Source organism: Schistocerca piceifrons, chromosome 1 (assembly GCF_021461385.2).
Source record: "Schistocerca piceifrons isolate TAMUIC-IGC-003096 chromosome 1, iqSchPice1.1, whole genome shotgun sequence".
NCBI lineage: Eukaryota > Metazoa > Arthropoda > Insecta > Orthoptera > Acrididae > Schistocerca > Schistocerca piceifrons.
Window position 1 is genome coordinate 862,449,565 of NC_060138.1, and position 19,949 is coordinate 862,469,513.

A 19,949-nucleotide genomic window follows, 5' to 3' on the forward strand; every position below is an offset into this window, starting at 1 on the left:
CTAGCTCATTAAAAGAAACTTGAAAAATTCTTACTCAAATTTTAAATAGATTATAATAAATATTTTAATGTACGGAAAGTTTCGGTTGAGAATAACGAATTACTTAGGAATATAGGACACGACTCACCGAAAGCCAGAAGCTCTGCATTGTCAACAGGTTCACAAACAAAAGGTACAGAGCATTGCTTTGCTAGCATTCAGAATGAAATTCCTTTCTCAAGCTTGTAGGAAAAATACACACTCTCTCACTCTTATGCACACATTTCTATCCCTATATTGTGCTTAGTTCGACTGAGCACAATGAGTTGTCTCCTTTGTTCCTAAATAATTCGTTATTGTGAAGCCTTGTTAGATTCTGTAAATTTCCTTACATGAGAAATAGCCTCAAATTGAAATACATTGTGCAGTTCAAAAATTATGGTATTTTGCTCTGCAATCACCTGTTATAAACCAACCAAGCAACCAACTAACTTATCCCAACCACCCATGATTGTATCCAGGACTTTAAAGAAAGAAAAAGAAAATGGGGGGGGGGGGGGGGGGATAACCAGTTTCTGGCGGGCTCTTGGTGCGGTAATATAGCACTTTGATGTAATTGTTTGCTGCTACGATTGTAAAATATTGTTCTCTAATGACATTTGGAAATACTACTTCATCATTATGCTTACCAAATACCATGAAAGAACAGAACATCCTTTTGTGTTGAGATGATACAGTAAGGGTCTTTTGCAGTGATTGTCAGTCTCTTAATTCACAGTAGAAAATACTAAACAAATTCCCATACTTTAAAAGAACTTTGGGTAAATCAGAATGCACCATGCTCACATCAATCTCAATTGGTTTGTTTTACACATTTTTTTATATCCAAAAAAATATATTGTATGCTTTTTCTAAGAAATAACTATTTATTAGTTTGTACTGTAGGTTTAAGGGAGACCAAGCACTTACCAAAAAACAAAAGGGTTGAGTAGTCAACAGGCACACACAAAGGAAAGAAAACTTGTTAACTTTCGTAGTCATTCTTTTACGAGCTAGAGTAGAAAACACACACACACACACACACACACACACACACACACACACACACACTGTCCCTACACGATGCCAGCAAGAGTAAGTGCCAATGCTATTTTTCTGTAGGTGGACTTGTTATGATGGATGGTGGGAGTAGTGTTGGGTGGTGTGGATTGAGGAAGAGGGATGTGGGAGGCAGGGAGAGGGACTGGAGGCACAATCACAAAAGTTGGCAAGACTATGTTGATTGCGTGCCTCTGAGTTGCCTACCTCTAGCTGTGGACAGTAACACTGTCAGATTTGTAGTGAACTGTGCCATAGTATGGATGAGAAAAGAAAACATCCACTGGTTGTACCAATCTAGTACTGTTGCAGGGATCAGCTTGTTGTGAAATTCAACATCTGCTGGAACTGTCTCATTGTATGGAGCATAGTCTTTACTTGCTAACAAGCAACCTAAAAAAAAATTTTAATCTCTGCTGTGCAAATGTGGCCATTACACCTCTTCTGAGGAACACTTTCAAATCCCTTTTTGTTATGTTTGGTGATTTGCGGGTATATGCTTTGACATTGGGTTGAATGAAGCGTCATGATTGCTGGAAATTTGCCACTGGGTTCCAAGACAATAATATACACTTGTGGAAGAAAAGTGCCATCCATTACAATAACAGGCATTATCATGTATGAATGGGCAGTTGTTGCATCAGATCCCACGACACTATGAATTGCCTTTGCTCTACATTAATTACCTGCTCTAGTGTAAAATTATATTATCCAATGAAACACCTTACTAGTTTTCCTTTGTATATCAGTGGCATTACCAACAGATCCACTGTCAACTTTACATGTGATCATGTGAGAAACAACCTCCCCTGACCACTACAGCCATGTTTTGAAAGCTTTGAATGTTAAGGTTATTTGGATCAATTTGTGCTTTAAAAAGCATCAGCCAAATTTGTAGTATTTCCATGTGTAATTTCATGTTGTTTTTGCATTATAATAAATGGAATCACATACCTCTTACTTTATTCTTTCTCATTCATGTTTCTGTCCTAACTTTACAAGGTGTTTTTTTACAAAAGTGTCTTGCTTTTTAAATTTCTTTTTTGTGCTATTACAGTTGTGAATTTGACTCTAGGGGACATGTCTAGGTCTACACCAGGAAGGTACCATTGTGGAGGATCATTTCCTCTTGGCTGCTTTGTCCAGACTTTGTAAGCCACAGTGAAGTAACCTTCAGGAAATTTTGTGTTATTCCTCTTTGATAGTAATACGAGGAACCACTACTCCGTCACTGCTACGTAATGCTGAACGACTTTCTGAAATTGGCACATTTTCTAGCAGTGTCATTGGATCATCCCCAAAATCACTTTCAGTATCATCTTCATCAGTGACTTCTTCATCTGACATAAGGATTCTGTACATTTCAATGAAACGTCATCATCAAGTAGCTATTTTCTAATCTGTTTGAAAACTATGCAATTTAACCCAATCGGCCTTTCCTCTGAAAGTGTGGAGAAATCCACTAACAGCTTAACGACTACAGCTGGTTTAATTGTGAACAGCCTAGTATACGACATGTCACATTTCACCTCTATGAGTCCAGTCAACAAAGGAAAATTAGGGGGGAAAAGTTGTGTAATTGAAATTTTTTGTACAGTGGTACGAGGGAGTGTTATGTACAACATAATGGAAATCCCCGCCTTTGGGGTGTGAATGTTGGGGTGGGTGAGTGTTTAAAAGTCACTTTTCTTATGTATTTCTTGAATAACTCAAAAACCATGGCTTCTCTTGAAAATGTTTCCCAGTAGAAAACTGAAGTAGAATAAATTTCCTGCAAAAACGGTCAAGTTCATTTTTTCTCTACAATTAATAATTTCCACATTGCAGGGGATGGAAAAATGCAAATTATTAAAAATAATGGTGCACCATCCATACATGTACCATGGCATGTGTGCATGTAATGCTGGGTTTTTGGCATCCACATCATCCTCCACAGCCAGTAGAACATCGACAAAAGATGTTATTCAGTATAACTTCGGGTGCTACGGAGTCTTTGGTTAGAGTAGTCCATCCTCCCCTCGGTTCCATCTCAATTCAATCTGTGGTAGGGGGTTTTTGGGCCATTGTTGTGTTTGTAAATAAGTAACCAAACACCTGAAAGTAATTAGAAATGGTGTTGTAAAAAGCATTATGCAAAAACAAGAAATTGATATACCTGTAAATAAACTCTAAAAGCGTGCTGGTGCACAGATCCTATTGTTTGTGGCAGTGAGGGAGAATATGGATGTCTTTGTTGATGCTTTTAGGAATGCAGCATTCCAGAATTTATTCAGATGTTGCTGATATTCAGGTGCTTGGTAAATTTCAGAAACATTTTCTCACTAGCCTGTGCGACGTTCTCTACTGGTAGGAGATTACTGATGGCATCTGATACTATCTTCATTTGCATAGGAATTGTACTGAACAGCTTAACCATCCTTTGTTTCTTTTATTGTAAATGGCAGAAGTCATGCCACACCCACTGAACACATAGAGGAGAAGGACGGTTTCTGCAAAAGGAAGTTCACAATTTTTTCAACTGAACCACTAATGCACACACAAGTTTTTCTGGTGTACATTGTGGTGAAAACAATGCAGTCCCCATACTTTTCTCCCAGTTTGTTCCTGACTTTCTTTATATGAGGTAATGTTCCCAGAACTCGCTCCATCAGCTGGTCTAAGGTGAACTGGCAATCATCATTTCCCTCTATATAATTGAATATTTTTTCAGTTGATGCATTAATTCCTTCAACCTCAGGCTGTCAGCTTTTTCTCAATTTATGTTCTGAGCCTATAAAGAAATTTGTAAAGCAGTATTTGCGACATCTTGCATCTGTACCATGTAGATCCCTAACAGGCCAGATTTGTCTTTGGATGGTGTGTCTCCATTCACCTTCATCTCTTCTGCACGAACTGTAGTTGTGCTATTGTAGCTGAAGAACTGAATACTGTAAACCTTTCGCTGCAGCGTTTGGGGTTTTTTATTCTGTTTATCAAAAAATTCATCATCAATTGTTTCTGCACAAAACACACAGCTAGTTTTAAAATCAAATTTCTTTTCAGCTGACTGCAAACATTTGACTCCAGCTGACATTTAATGCTTTTCCTCTAAAACAGCCTGCCTCGGAAATCTTTTAATTGACTTATCTTCGATGTATGTTTTTCTGAAAGGTACATGAACAACAATGTGTTTCTTGTTGCCCAAATTATCTGCTTTTCCATTTGTTCTCAAATAAGTGACATTTACCAATCCGTATATTCTTTCTCATCAACACTGCATAGGTCACTGACAACATCACTATCACAGATGAAACACTTTTCAGCCATTGTTCATAGGAACATACTTTAGATAAAAACTCTCTTAATTACAGGAAATAAAAACTCATTTAATAAACTGAAAGTCACTCTACTGTTTAAACATGAGCACAAAGTTATTTTGTCTACTCACGTGAAAAGAACTGGACAGGAAATGTTGGCTAGGTTATAGTTGATTATTGTGTGTGTAAACTGAAGAGCGAGCACTTCTCATGGTGGGCAACTGACATTTGCCAGGAGAGAGACACAACAGTCATACACGATGACTAACAGTCAATTTCCCTGCTAGCAGCACAAGGAGGTGTGCAGGGATTTAAGTAGATTCTATTCATATGTGTGGTTTTATTAGTAACAAATATCTATGTTCCATTTAGTGTTAACATGATTTGTGGAAAATAAACACTGCCTAGACATGTCTGCACTCAATGCATTTTGTGGGGGAAAAACACTTTCCAGGCATGTGTGCACTACCAGTGATTTACAAGGTATGCTGCGGAAGAGTCGGTGAAAGTATTTGTAACAAAGTTCCCGAATTTACTGCTCTCAAGGAAAGTTCTCAACCTCAAATTATTCTTGGGACTGAGAGCTGGCTAAAACCTGAAGTAAAAAGCTCTGGGATATTTAGTGAGTCTTGGAATGTTTATCAGAAAGACAGATTAGATGCCATAGGAGAGGGAGTGTACATTGTAGTTGACAAAAATATTGTCTCTACTGAGGTTGAAATTGAGTGTTATCTGGCCACACATAACAGGTAGGTGAAACCAAGTTAATTGTTGGATGTTTTTACCAACCACCCGACCCCACTGTGACGGTTCTACAGTCATTCAAAGAAAGTCTGTGGACAGTTGTGCATAAATACCCATATCGTGTAATAGTAGTTGGTGGTGACTTTAACCTACCAAGTACAGACTGGGATGTGTATGGATTCTTTAGAGGAGATTCAGACAGACAGTCTTTTGAAGTTATTTTGAACATGTTTCCTGAAAACTGTCTACAACAGCTAGTTTGTCAGCCCACATGTAGTGGAAGTATCTTGAGCTTGTAGCTACAAGCAAGCTGGACCTTATCAGAGGTGTCAGTACAGAGATGGGGTTAGTCATCACGATGTCATCATGGTGACTATGGTTATGAAAGTTAATAAATCGGTCAAGAGGATTACGGGAGTGTTTCTGCTAGAAAGAGCAGATAGGGAATTGTTAGCATCTCACAAAGACAGTGAACTGCAATGGTGGACATAGAGAAATTATTGGTAAAGTTTAAACAGATTGTGAATCGTGCTCTGGATCAGTATGTGCCTAGTGAGTGTATTAAAAATGGAAAAGACCCACTGTGGTTTAATTACAAAATTCAGAAATTGGCAGTGAACCTGAAAAAATTCTGGTCCTATGTGAAATCACTATGCAGGTCTAAGGCTTCCGTCTAGTCACTCATTGACCTGTCTTGTTTGACAGTAGAAGATATCAAAATGAAGACCAAAGTTTTAAATTCCACTTTTAAGAAATAATTGACGCAGGAGAATAATACAAACGTACTGCCATTTGACCATCGCACAGTGTCCCATATGGATGACATAGTAATGAGCATTCCTGATGCGGAGAAACAGCTGAAAGAGTTGAAAACAAATAAGTCACCAGGTTCAGATGGAATCCCAGTTCGATTTTACAAAGAGTACTCTATATCATTCACCCCTTACTTAGTTTGCATTTATTGCGAATCTCTTGACTGTAATAAAGTACCAAGCAACTGGAAAAAAGTGCAGGTGACTCCTGTATATAAGCGTAAAAGCGTAGAAGCGTAAAAGAACGGACCCACAAAATTACAGACCAATATCATTAGCATCGGTTTGCTGTAGAATTCTAGAGCATATTCTGAGTTTGAATATAATAAATTTCCTAGAGACCGAAAAGCTCATGTCATGAATCAGCACAGCTTTAGGAAGCATCGCTCTTGCAAAACCCAGCCTTATCTCTTCTCACACGGTATATGCAAACTATGAAAGAACAGGCAGATTCCATATGTCTAGATTTCCAAAAAGCCTTCGACGTGGTACCCACTGCAGACTGTTAACAAGGGTATGTGCATATGGAATAGGCTCCCAGATATGTGATTGGCTCAAAGATTTCTTAAGTAATGGAACCCAGTATTTTGTCCTCAATGGTGTTTTCATGGTTCAAAGATTTCTTAAGTAATAGAACCCAGTATTTTGTCCTCAATGGTGTTTTCATTGGAGACAGGGTAGTGCCCCAGGGTAGTGTGTTAGGACCACTGTCATTTTCTATACGTATAAATGGTATGGTGGGCAGGGTAAGGAGCAATCTGTGGTTGTTGGGTGCTGATACTGCGACAACATGACCCCTAGAAAAAATTTCTAGTTGGTGTGATGAATGGCAGCTGGTTGTCAATGTAGAAAAATGTGAGTTAATGCGGAGCAATAGGAAAAACAAACCTGTAATGTTCAGATATAGCATTAGTAGTGTGCTGCTTGACACAGTAACGCCGTTTGAATATCTGGGCATAACGTTGTGAAACAGTATGAAATGGAACAAACATGTGAGGATTGTGGTAGAGAAGGCAAATGGCCAACTTCGGTTTATTGGGAGAATTTCAGGAGCGTGTATTTAATATGTAAAGGTGACCGCATATAGGATGTTAGTGTGACTTACTCTTGAGTACTGCTTGAGTGTTTGGGATCCGCACCAGATCGGATTAAAAGAAGACATCGAAGCAATTCAGAGGCGAGCTGCTAGACTTCTATTGGTAGGTTCAATCAGCATGCAGGTGTTACGGATATGCTTCTGGAGCTGAAGTAGGAATCCTGAAGGGAAGAAGACAGTCATTTCGAAGAGCACAACTAAGAAAGTTTAGAGAACCAGCATTTGAAGCTAATTGCAGAACGATCCTACTGTGGCTAATATACATTTCGCTTAGGGACCACAAAGATACAATATGAGAAATTAGGGCTTATACGGAGGCATACAGACAGTCGTATTTCCATCACTCTATCTGCGAGAGGAACAGGAAAGGAAATGACTAGTTGTTATACAGGGTACCCTCTGCCATGCGCAGTACAGTGGATTACAGAGGATGTATGTAGGTGATTGTGAAAAAGCATGTAGTTATTTCCTGTGCTGTAGTGGTGTAGTGGTGTAGAGAGAGTGGAGACTTACTTACTCACTCTACATTTTGCAGATTCACAAATGAGGGAAGAAGTGACCTCATTCTGGCAACCTGCCTTCCCTCACACTTCTACCCTCCACCCCACTCCACCCCACTGCCACCAGTTGTATCTCCAGAACACAACTGATTCCTCATCACAGTTCTATTGTACTTTGATAATCACAATCATTTAATATTTGTTCTTGACACACTTCATTTAACAAAAAAATTGATTTCATACTATTAATACACTATGTTTAATAACTTGTGACTTTTCCATCCTCTGCAATGGGGAAACTGTTAGTTCTAGAGAAAAAATGAATAGAAGCTTTTTTAAAGGAAATTTGATGTAGTTTAATTTTGTACTGGGAACCATTTTCGCTAGAAGCTGTAGTTTTTGGGTTATTCAAGAAATACCTAATAAAGTGACCTTTAAACGCCCCTCTACCCCAACACTAACATCCCACAGGTTGGGATGTTTAGTATATTTTTCATGACACTCTGCCCTAACACTGTACAAAAATATGCAACTAGATGAATTTTTTTCTGTATTTGCCCTTTGTTGAGGAGGCTATAACATGTAACTAGCAGAGCAGGTCTGCTTCTACTCCTTTCCTTGCACTCCATATTTCCTTCCCCCTCCTTCCACTTCCAGTGATCCATAGCACATTAAATTGCACCAAAAGTCAGTGACAACTACAAGTAACTTTCCTTGTCACCAGGCTCATCTGGTTTGCTATGAGTACCTTCCCTTGTCACCAAACTCACATGGTTTTTCTTGATTCAGCATAGAATGTTTAAAAACATGGTCACTTGCTGTCTTCCCAATTTCAGTGAGTGATTGCCCAAAACAAGCAATGCCACTGGGTATATGATAAAATACATTAACTTAGAAAAGTGAGCTGGCACATCTATGTTGTCCGTCTCAAATGCTTCGTTTGTCTTGCCACACAGCATGCCCTTGTTGATACTTTGTCCATTAGCAACGGCAAGAACAGCAAATTCATTAGAGGAAGCTTCCAGCAGCAGCTGACCAGACACACTGCAATATCAGCATTCTTATTTCTAGCTCTCATTTTTTCCTACTTTCTTTTCACCTCTTATTTTCATTAGTTTCAGTGCTTAGATATAGGTTGCATACTTTTGCCTATATTTAACATCTTTCATTAGTAGTTGTGCCTAGGCTGTGAGGTTTATTCTCTAGCCCAGATACAATCTCTCTCCATGGTCACTATTCAAGTAATGTGGAGCATGTCCTACCAACCATATCCAGGGATTTTTCTTTGTCATGGGATACTGGTTTTCATCTGGTTGTAGCACTTACGTTAGTGAGATGTTCTGTCATGCTTTTCTGCAAATCATAGAAAAATTCTTTCTACACCATTCCCATATGACGTCATTCTCTCCAGACATATCTGTGTGTCAGTAAGATCACACTTTCTACATATGTCACTTTCTGACAAATGTATTTACTGAATCTTGGTTCCTAAGACCTTGTGAATGCTCTTTTAGATTATGTTCCAGCCCTTCAAGGGATACTTTACTTCCATATGGCTGACTCTTTCATTGTTGTTCATCAGCCAGTGTGGCTGAGCAGTAATTTGATCTTGCATTGTGCTTGCTTTTGCCTGGATGTAGTTAGTTTCCAGCTGAAATGTCCCACTGTTTGCTTTGTGTATTTCCTCCTAATTTATTGGTACATGGATATTGTCCAGCTTAAGTCCTTATAGCCACACTCAGCAGACTGTCCACGTATCATTATTTCTCTGTATCAAAAGTGCTGTGCATTTTCTTTGGACACCTGTTAGCCCAAGGATCCCCTTTTTCTGGTGAGGAGATTATGACATTTATCCCCACCTTGAAGATTTCACCCATCCAGGGTATAACAGCCTAGGCGACTGATGACCTCAGAAGTTAAGTTGCATAGTGGTCAGAGCCATTTTTTATAACAGCCTATTGCAGCCATTATTTTTCTATCTACTGTTTCTACCAAAGGGTGTATTTGTCTAACAAACCATATGTTTCCAGAATGAGATTTTCGCTCTGCAGCAGAGTGTGCGCTAATATGAAACTTCCTGGCAGATTAAAACTGTGTGCCGGACCGAGTGCTCAGTAGAGCACTTGCCCGCGAAAGGCAAAGGTCCCGAGTTAGAGTCCCGGTCCAGCACACAGTTTTAATCTGCCAAGAAGTTTCAAACCATATGTTTTTATAATATTTTGTTGTTGACAAAATGTACCCTATGCGTCAAATTCTGTTGTGTTGTGTTGTGGACAGCTTCTCATCATGACCAATTCTTCCAGTTGCCCATCATTGTTTCTAGAGTGCAGTTACTTGATGTTATTTCTAGCAGTCTGAGGTTCTCGTGTACTCTGAATGAAGCCTTTTCATCCATTTTAAGTCTTGTCCTGATTGACATCAGATTACTTTTACTGAGGTTTAACTTAGAGCCAGATGCTTTTTCATACCCGTGTACACTGCTATTGACGTCCTCAAGGCCCAGCTGTTGACGTCCTCAAGGTCCTGATTCAATTGTATGATGACACAATTGTCTGCATATGCAATGATTTGCATTATGCTTGAGTACAGATTTAATCCATGAATTCTGACTAGTGGCTGAATTGCTATAACAGAGAGCATCTTTGACATAGGGCAGCCCATTGAACCAACCTCACAACATGTAGTTTGTCAGGTGTATCGTCTCTTGGTGATAATCATAGAACTGATGATTATGCATATTTTTAATCATTTGAATAAAGTTTACACCATATCTGTAGTTGGAAAAAGTAGTGGTGAGAAATCCTGTCGAAGGTATTATATTGACCTAAATCTAAAATTGCTGTATCTGGTTGTTGTATTGCACTGTAAGTGTGATCCCTCTATAATCAACTAGACTTTCAAAGATTGTTTAGCCTGGTACTGCTGCTGCCGGGCTGTTATGTATTATCTTCTTTAGTATATTTTTTATTCTAGCTGCTACAATGCAACCCACGAGCTTTTAATCAGATTTCATGAGGGAAATGGGATGACTTTTTTTTATCTTCTCATGGGTATTCTGTAGGCTATCAGTACTATTGGTAATTGCTACGCAGCAACAGTTTCATTGCCTTCAAAGCAATGTTACTATAAGTACCAAAATTTCTTATAAAACTCAATTGGCAGTCCACTGTTACTGGGTGTTTTATTGGCTTGCATCTTCCTCGATCCATCCCGAATCTCTTCTGTGGTTACTTTGTAAGATTCCATCACGACCTGCATTCTGAAGAATGCCCTACTCCTGTTGGATTAAAAATAAATAAATAAATAAAAACTAATGTTGGCATCCCAATAGAAGACACGATGAATGGCAATTCCTACGTAACGACGCACCTGCACCAGCTTGGCTGACTGATACGGTAAGGAATAGCATTACAGGGATGTGTGGTGAGCCGCGCGGGATTAGCCGAGCGGTCTAAGGTGCTGCAGTCGTGGACTGTGCGGCTGGTCCCGGTGGAGGTTCGAGGTCTCCGTCGGGCATGGGTGTGTGTGTTTGTCCTTAGGATGATTTAGGATAAGTAGTGTGTAAGCTTAGGGACTGATGACCTTAGCAGTTAAGTCCCATAAGATTTCACACACATTTGATTTTTGATGTGTGGTGGGTCCTATCTGTGACCAGCACATTAGCAGTGTAGGCAGTCTCCATACTTTCTTGACTTGTAACCTACCAGACTTTACCTCCAGTGTTGCCACTTGTGTATTGTTCACCACCCTATGAATTCTTTATCCTTATCAAGTCAAAATGGTAATGTGGAGAAGTAAAGCTTTTCCACTACCAAAGAAAGTAACAAAGTTCTAGTAAAATTTATGTATATTCTTAAGATGTGTTTGCCTCTGTTAAACCTTTTTCCAATCTTTATACAAACTCCACCACTTCCATACTGTATGATTCACAGTTCACTATGTTGGTGGCTGTGCAGTTATGCTCCTCCATGAACTGCTTGTGCCACTGGTGCAGCCATCCATCAGGTTCAGTGTTGTAATAAATCTTGTCGCATTTAGGCTAATCCCAATTGTGCCCTCACTGGTATAATGCTCTTTCTGCCATGTAGGTGAAGTCATTGATGACAGTGCCACTAAAGCGTAGTTATTAAACACGATTTTCTGAAAGTCCTTCACCAAAGAAGATGAAGTAAATATTCCTGAATTCCAATCAAGAACAACTGTCAAGATGAGAAACATAGGAATAGATATCCTCGGTGTCGCAAAGCAGCTTAAATCACTTAATAAAGGCAAGGCCTCCGGTCCATATTGTATACTAGTCAGGTTCCTCTCAGAGTATGCTGATACAATAGCTCCATATTTAGCAATTATATGCAACTGGTCCCTCAAAGAAAGATCCATACCTAAAGATTGGAAAATTGCTCAAGTCACACCAATACCCAAAAAGGGAAGTAGGAGTAATCTATAGAATTACAGGCCCATATCACTAATGTCGATTTGCAGTAGGGTTTTGGAACATATACTGTATTCAAACATTGTGAAGTACCTCGAAGAAAACGATTAATTGACATGTAGTCAGCATGGATTCAGAAAATATTGTTCTTGCGAAACACAACTAGCTCTTTATACTCATGAAGTAATGAGTGCTATCCACAGGGGATGTCAAATTGATTCCATATTTTTAGACTTCCAGAAGGCTTTCGATACCATTCCTCACAAGCTTCTTCTAACCAAACTGCATGCCTACGGAATATTGCCTCACTTGTGCAACTGGATTTGTGATTTCCTGTCAGAAAGGTCACAGTTCATTGTAATAGATGGAAAGTCATCGAGTAAAACAGAAATAATATCCGGTGTTCCCGAAGGATGTGTTATAGGCCCCCTATTGTTCCTGACCTATATTAACGACATAGGAGACAATCTGAGTAGCTGTCTTAGATTGTTTGCAGTTGATGCTGTCATTTACCGTCTTGTAAAGTCATCAGGTGACCATAACAAATTGCAAAATTATTTAGATAAGATATCTGTATGGTGCGAATAGTGGCAGTTGACCCTGAATAAAGTAAAGTGTGAAGTTATACACCTGAGTACTAAAAGAAATCCACTAAATTTTGATTACGCAAAAAGTCACACAAATCTGAAGGCTGTAAATTCAACTAAATACTTGGGGATTACAGTTACAAATACCCTAAATTGGAACAATCACATAGATAACATTGTGGGTAGAGCCAACCAAAGACTGTGATTCATTGGCAGAACACGTGGAAGGTGCAACAGGTCTACTAAAGAAACTCCGCGTCAGATGTAACTGACATCAGAAAAGTACAAAGGAGGACAGCTCGTTTTGTTTTATCGCGAAGTAGGAGAGATAGTGTCACAGACATGATACGTGAATTGGAGTGGCAATCATTAAAACAAAAGCATTTTTCATTGCAACAGGATCTTCTCATGAAATTTCAATCACCAGTTTTCACCTCCGATTGCAAAAACATTCTGTTGGCAACCACCGACATAGGGAGAAATGAGCACGATAAAATAAGAGAAATCGAGGCTCACACTGGAACGGTAGAGAGACAGCTTGAAGGTGGTTAATTGAACCCTCTGCCAGGCACTTTATTGTGAATAGCAGAGTAATCACATAGATGTAGATGTAGGTCTTCCTTACACAAAGCCAGTACCTTTTCCAAAGGAATGATAAAGGACTAGCCAGTCATGCCCCACTAATGACCCACATTTAGATTCATAGCAACTGTAACCAACAGATTATTGTTGATCATTGCTTGACCACAAATGAGAAGTACAGCATCAAGAGCAAGTACAACAGCTGACTTAACCATGTCTGGCAGCACCTGTGTTGTTGCACAGAATAAGGTTTGCTAAGTGATCTACATTCATCTATGCTTCTGCCATCTTCATAGTCCAAAGCAAACTTTTAATTCAGTGCTATAAAACTGCATAACCTACACCCAAGTGATTGCACACACACTGCCTCTATTTGAGCAAAATACAAACCTTATTTACAATATCTGGGCTAGTGACACTGATGCCCATGTGTCCAGTTCGACACCAGAATTTCAAGTCCCTAACAGTGGCCTTCCTACCACCCTGCCCTCTCTCTACACCACTGTGATGTTAGCCACAATCGTTTGCATGAAATTGAACCTGCTTAAGTTTAAACTTGACCTTATTGACTGTCTAGCACGTGAATTATGGACTTATTCTTTTATCTAATTTTTGCTGCTGCTTCGTGTTTTACCTTAACGGTTTATTGAAAAAACTATTTCCTCTTTGCTGGAGGGTGCTGGCAGGACTAGTCCACCTTTTCCAATATGGAAGGGTTTCCATCTATAGATACTGCATTTTAGTTCTTTGTTCTCTTCTTCCGTGGCTGTATTCCTCCGCCTCGTGGCTTTTGCAAGTCAGTGAGACCCTGCACAGACACCCAGCTCGGCTCATTCCAGAAAAATTCAGCACTGTCACCTTGCGATCCACACTGGCTTGCCTCATGCCCAATATCAAACTGAATTTTGATTTGCTCCTCTTAATTAAACTTGCTGTAATGTGTGTTTCATTGCTTGTACAGCAACCGCATTTACTTCTGCCATAATCCATCACTCTTATTTACTGACATAGCAGATTAAAAATCACACTAAGTTGGAATGTGGACGTTTGTGCTCATCACATTGCCACATTTCAACTTCACTCATTAATAGTTTTTTGTTTGCTGATCTAGCGTTGCTGAAAGGTAGTTTTGTTTGGTATTTACTGCTTCATCATCCATGGGCTCCAACCTATGCAATTGTTTATGATATTGTGTACCATTTTTTTTTTATTTCAGCCTAGTTTCTTACAATACTGGTGTCTTCTCTTTTTAATTCATTAATTAATTTTTGTCTTATATGGTGTATCTCCTTCTTGAGATGGAACAATGATGGATTTTGCCAGAAGTATAGTTACTATCTCTGGAACAGATTTTTATTCCTTCCTTTTTGTCTCTGTTTGAGTAGTGATCACTGCGACTTAATCCTTTTAATATTTATGAAATTCCCTCTGTTAGAGATGTGTCACAATACAATCCATGCCGGCATTGAAAATGAAATTCAAAAGTTCCACTCTGCAATCAGTGATTTCTTTCATAACTATAAGGTGATTATTTGAGCACTAGCAATGGAAATGTATGCTGCTGGTGCTACTGGTACCCCAGACTTCTTGCACATTTTCATTTAACTCTTGCTCTTTGAGAATTTCAGTGTTTAATTTCCACCCAGTTCTGCCATGGAACATTTTCTGGCTTGTCATTTGAATGGTGCAATGGCATTGTATGTGGTCTTAGTAGTGTATTGGCCATGTTTCAGTTGCAATTACCTTGTCTTGCAGGTGTGACAACAATTTGTCATTTTGCCCACTTTCGTTTCTTTTAGTATGTGTAAGGTGCTAATAATGTCAGCATTGAGCACCCGTAAGCTCAGTCATTTTTCGCTGTTGGGTAGTGAGTGATAAATATTAATATGAAGTATGAATATAATAGAGGGAAACATTCCATGTGGGAAAAATATATCTAAAAACAAAGATGATGTAACTTACCAAACGAAAGCTTTGGTATGTTGATAGACACACAAACAAACACACACACAAAATTTGAGCTTTCGCAACCTAAGGTTGCTTCATCAGGAAAGAGGGAAGGAGAGGGAAAGACAAAAGGATGTGGGTTTTAAGGGAGAGGGTAAGGAGTCATTCCAATCCTGGGAGCGGAAAGACTTACCTTAAGGGGAGAAAAGGACAGGTATACACTCGCACTCACACACATATCCATCCGCACATATACAGACACAAGCAGACATATCAGATATGTCTGCTTGTGTCTGTATATGTGCGGATGGATATGTGTGTGAGTGCGAGTGTATACCTGTCCTTAAGGGGAGAAAAGGACAGATATGTCTGCTTCTGTCTGTATATGTGCGGATGGATGTGTGTGTGAGTGCGAGTGTATACTTGTCCTTTTATCCCCTTAAGGTAAGTCTTTCCGCTCCCGGGATTGGAATGACTCCTTACCCTCTCCCTTAAAACCCACATCCTTTTGTCTTTCATACCAACGCTTTCGTTTGGTAAGTTACATCATCTTTGTTTTTAGGTATATTAATAGGAAGTATCTTTGACTGTACAATGTATTGTGGCTTGAGGAATATATTTGTAGATGCGAGGAATATATTTGTAGATGCTCAAAGACTGATTGCTTAGTAGTAAAGAAAGATAGGAATTTATTTCTATACTAATGCTCTGAGCCTGTGTAAAATTATTTTCACGGTTACTTATATTACGAAACATTACTTTCCTCAGAATTTGCATGGTCTCATCTCTGGTATTCATAGATTATTTCTAAGAGGAGATAATTTCTTTGCTGTTCATTTCTTACATCTATAAACCATGTCAATTATGTGTTTAATATTCATAGAAATAATCTTTCTTAATTGAAGAACTGGATCTTTTACCTGTTCCAGTGAAATGACGAGTATAACACAAACAGACATAATATCAACACTGCAGAGTATGAATATGGTAAAATACTGGAAAGGGCAGCATGTCATTTGTGTTACACCTAAACTTGTGGAAGAACATATAAAATCATCTCAGTTTAAGAAACCAAGGCTTGTGGTGGACACAACAGCTCTCCGTTGGGCTCCACCAAAGAAAACGCAGACGAGAACTGGGAAGAAATGAAAGTAAAAGCATACAAGGAAAAGTGAAATTAATGAATCATTTCATGTGCACATCTTGTCATTACATTTCTTGAAGTGAAATAATTGCATTTAAGAGTTGTAATGCATTTGCTTCATTAATATTTATTATAGTCACATACTTTGTTTGTAAAAAATATCATTTTTAAAGACACACAGCTGTATATATGAAAATAAAAGCAAAATATTCAGGTGAATATGTTGGAGTTTTATTATTGTCTTCCATTTTCTCAAAACTGTTACTTTTATATAACAAACAAAATCATATACTTAAGGTAATAAGGAATGGACAATTAACAGCAATTAGTTGTCCAAAATTCCATTCCCAGCAGCAGGGTAGTTTTGGTTTTGCTTCAGTAGTGCACAGTGCTTATGGAGAGGCCGTTCGGCGAATGTACTGGCCAGCCCATTCTCCAAACTTAAATCCTATCGAGCATTTGTGGAGTGTATTGGGCAGGTGGGGCAGCATGTCCGTACCAATGACAATCCAGCAGTTGTCAACTTTCCTGGTGAAGAAATGATCGCACACCCTATTAAGAACCATGTTTCACCTTTTGTAATGTCCAGGGACCATCATGAGTCTCTATCTCTTCAGTGTAATTTTTGCCTTTGAACAAAAGTGTCATTTCTGTTAATCTCACTGCAAATTTCTTTCAGTTGCCTTCTGTACTATATGTAGCAATAATTTTGATGTATGGTCTATGTTTCATCAAACTATGTTACTTGACAGTGACACACCATGAGAAAGTTATTTTTGTATTTATACTCACTGAATGGGGAAAAACATTTATCTGAGAGAGTTTCATTTGCCTACATCTGAAGGTGCCAGAAGATGATATGGCACATTGGTAGCAGGGGTTAGGAACATTATAGCAAGCAATTTGCCTCTTGAAATGTTAAACTATCGGGGAGGGGGGTACGCTTTGTACATTAAACTACACACCTAACTGTCAAACTGTCATAAATATTGGTGCTGGCCAATGACATTTTGTGCATAGATGCTGCAGAACTTACAAGTAGTGGGTAAAGTTGTGATAATAAATAAAATGCCTAACATAATTTGATGGGTAAATGGAACTTTAAGAAAATAAAACACCATCGACTTTGACATGATTTGCAAGATTATCCTATTTAGAACAGTGCATGCTCTATCTTCCAGGAAGAGAAGAGGACAAGTTCTCAGCTGAATTTCATTGTGGAATTGCCATGGTTGGAATAAGTGAATTTTGTCCCTAAAGATTTAGGCTCCCATTCAGTGTTCACTATTTATTGACAGGCTTGTTGTGTTTTGCTCCTCCTCCAACCCTGCAACATCTTCTGATCACTTGCAAGTGAAGAGATCAATAATTGGAAGAATGGGAAGATAGAATAAGTCTAAAGTTATTGTCAGATAAATGTATGTTGATTTTTATTATCCCTGTTGTCTTTTTTAACTTACAATGCTCAAAAGGCTCAACTTTTAAAACTCATTGACGTTTGAGTCTTTTTTTGTTGAGAGACCCACATGGTTGCACAGCCATGGGTTGACTTTGAGTGTATTGGAGTTCCTCAACTATAGATCATGGGAAAAACAGCCAAGATAGACCAGTCTGATTCAGTTCTACAACACTTTCTTGCTATCCCATCTTGAGTACGAAACTATGAATGCATATGTTGTGGCTAAGTAAGGCCAAATATTGTAAAATGGTCAATAATATTCACCGTAAGTGGATTAGGTGGGCAACAGGGGCATGTAAGAGCAGCCTGAAGCCACAGTTACCATTTGTCGGTAGCTTCTCATGGTGCATCATAAATTTGACTAACACTATGGTCATTGGTGAACCATAACATTGGCTACCAACCAGTGAAGTGAATGTTAATGTACCGACTGTCAATGTCAAGACCATTTGGCAGTTTCATCAAATGCAATGGCACACGATGTGGATCATATTCCTGTACATAACCAAGAGTGGGGTCATTTATTACCTTCATTTGTAAACAGGTCAAGAATTACTTTAGGCTCACTGACGTACAGAGTGAATTGCATCTAAGACTGGTTTTGACTTTCTCTTTTAGAAAGTTTCATCGGGACACTGCTACTACTTTGTACCTTCCCTTGATGACTCTAAACCAGGGGACGGGATTACTAGAGATTAGAAATGGAGTGTGAGTACGAGGCTTATGCTGAGGGCTGAATATTTTAGAAATCAAGATTCCGCTGTTACGTCAGTGCTATACTGGCTTCCTTCTTGCTGTAGTTCTGCGAGTATGATCGGTCTGAGAACAGTAGCACAGCGGTTGCTTCCATCATGTCAACTTGTTCTCTCTTCCTGAAGCATGCTGGAATGAGACTAGTTGTGACTTAAGTTGAGTGCATGACCGTGCTGCTGTAAAGTAGCATTGACGGTGATATGACTGAATGTTGGGATCTGATCACCTCTATTGAAATTCTATTTTGGGAGACTGTGGGGTGCAAGATGAAAATTGAGTGATGCAGGGTATACAATTGCAAATGTGCTCCATTAAAGGAAGACTGATTCTGGAAAAAGTTCAATGCTACAGTTCACACCTCAGACAAAAAAAACATACAAAATTCATTCAGTGCAAACAAAATGGTTGTATTCTTGTTTATTTCATCTTTGGTGTGAGCAATACATGCGCTGTCAAATGAAAACTGGGCATGAAGCAACATCTCAACCCTGCGACAAGAAAGTGTGCAATCTGTGTGTCCTCTTTGTCACCACTATATGTGTTTATGGGCTAATAGTGAGTTGTGTAACACATAATTTATCTGTCTTAACTTTTTTTGTAAATTTATTTTGATAATTACTCACCATCTAGAGAAAGCACTTCATCCTAGTGTCCTCTTTCCTTGTACTGCTGTCACAGACTTGATAATGCATCCAAAGTGTATTTATGCCAAAATAATTGTTAAACATTCTCTGAACAGAGATTAAATATTTAAATAAATTTACAGCAATCTTTGAAAAAGTTTTACACCTGTGTCCCCCCCCCCCCCCCCACCACACACACACACACACACACACACACACACACACACACACACACACACACACCATTTATTGTAACCAGTCAGTCATTGCATTGGTATATAATAATAATCATGCCCAATGGATGCATATGTAGTTGCAATCCCGCAAGTCCTTCGTTATACTTGTGAAATCATATAATCACTCTCCTTTCTAAGCTGGTATAGTCCATTTGCAACTGACAACAGACCCAAGTGACGAGTTTTCAGCTAAATTGGCAATGGCAGACACTTGAGTTGAGTCTCCAGTTGTACGGAGACGGCAGGTTTGGAGACAATATTATAGGACACATTGGCGAGTTTAAAACAAGTGTATGGAGTTCATTTCTGATATCTGTTGATTACCTGTTCTTTAGTATTCCCCAAATGTGTCCTCAAAATTCATTAACTAAAAGAATTCATAGAACTTATTTGTATTTGAATTACACTAGGACTGTTACAGCACTAGAGCACATGATACTTAATTGTAGCGTGAAATTCCTAATGTGTTCTGACTCCTTAATAACCCTTCACCCTATTTGTGGTATATGCTTTGCAGCTAAGAAGGCCAGGCCATTTAGTCCACCCTTTTCCATCTGCACAGCCAGGAGGAGGAAATGGGTACCAGGGCATGTGGAAACCCAGGGAGCTGCAGCAATGAGAGATGCATGCATGGGAAATACTATGGCACAATGTGTCATTG

The 19,949-nt window shown here is 38.9% G+C and overlaps 1 protein-coding gene across 1 annotated transcript in view; it reads left to right on the plus strand.

Annotated features, from left to right (window-relative positions):
• LOC124716006 (histone acetyltransferase KAT8-like) overlaps positions 1–16,436 on the plus strand; it is a 104,512-nt gene extending 88,076 nt beyond the window's left edge. The window contains 1 exon segment of the mRNA XM_047243137.1: positions 16,003–16,436. Within this exon segment, the coding sequence (XP_047099093.1) occupies positions 16,003–16,222 (220 nt within the window). The 3' untranslated portion in view covers positions 16,223–16,436.
• Positions 16,437–19,949: the final 3,513 nt, after the last annotated feature.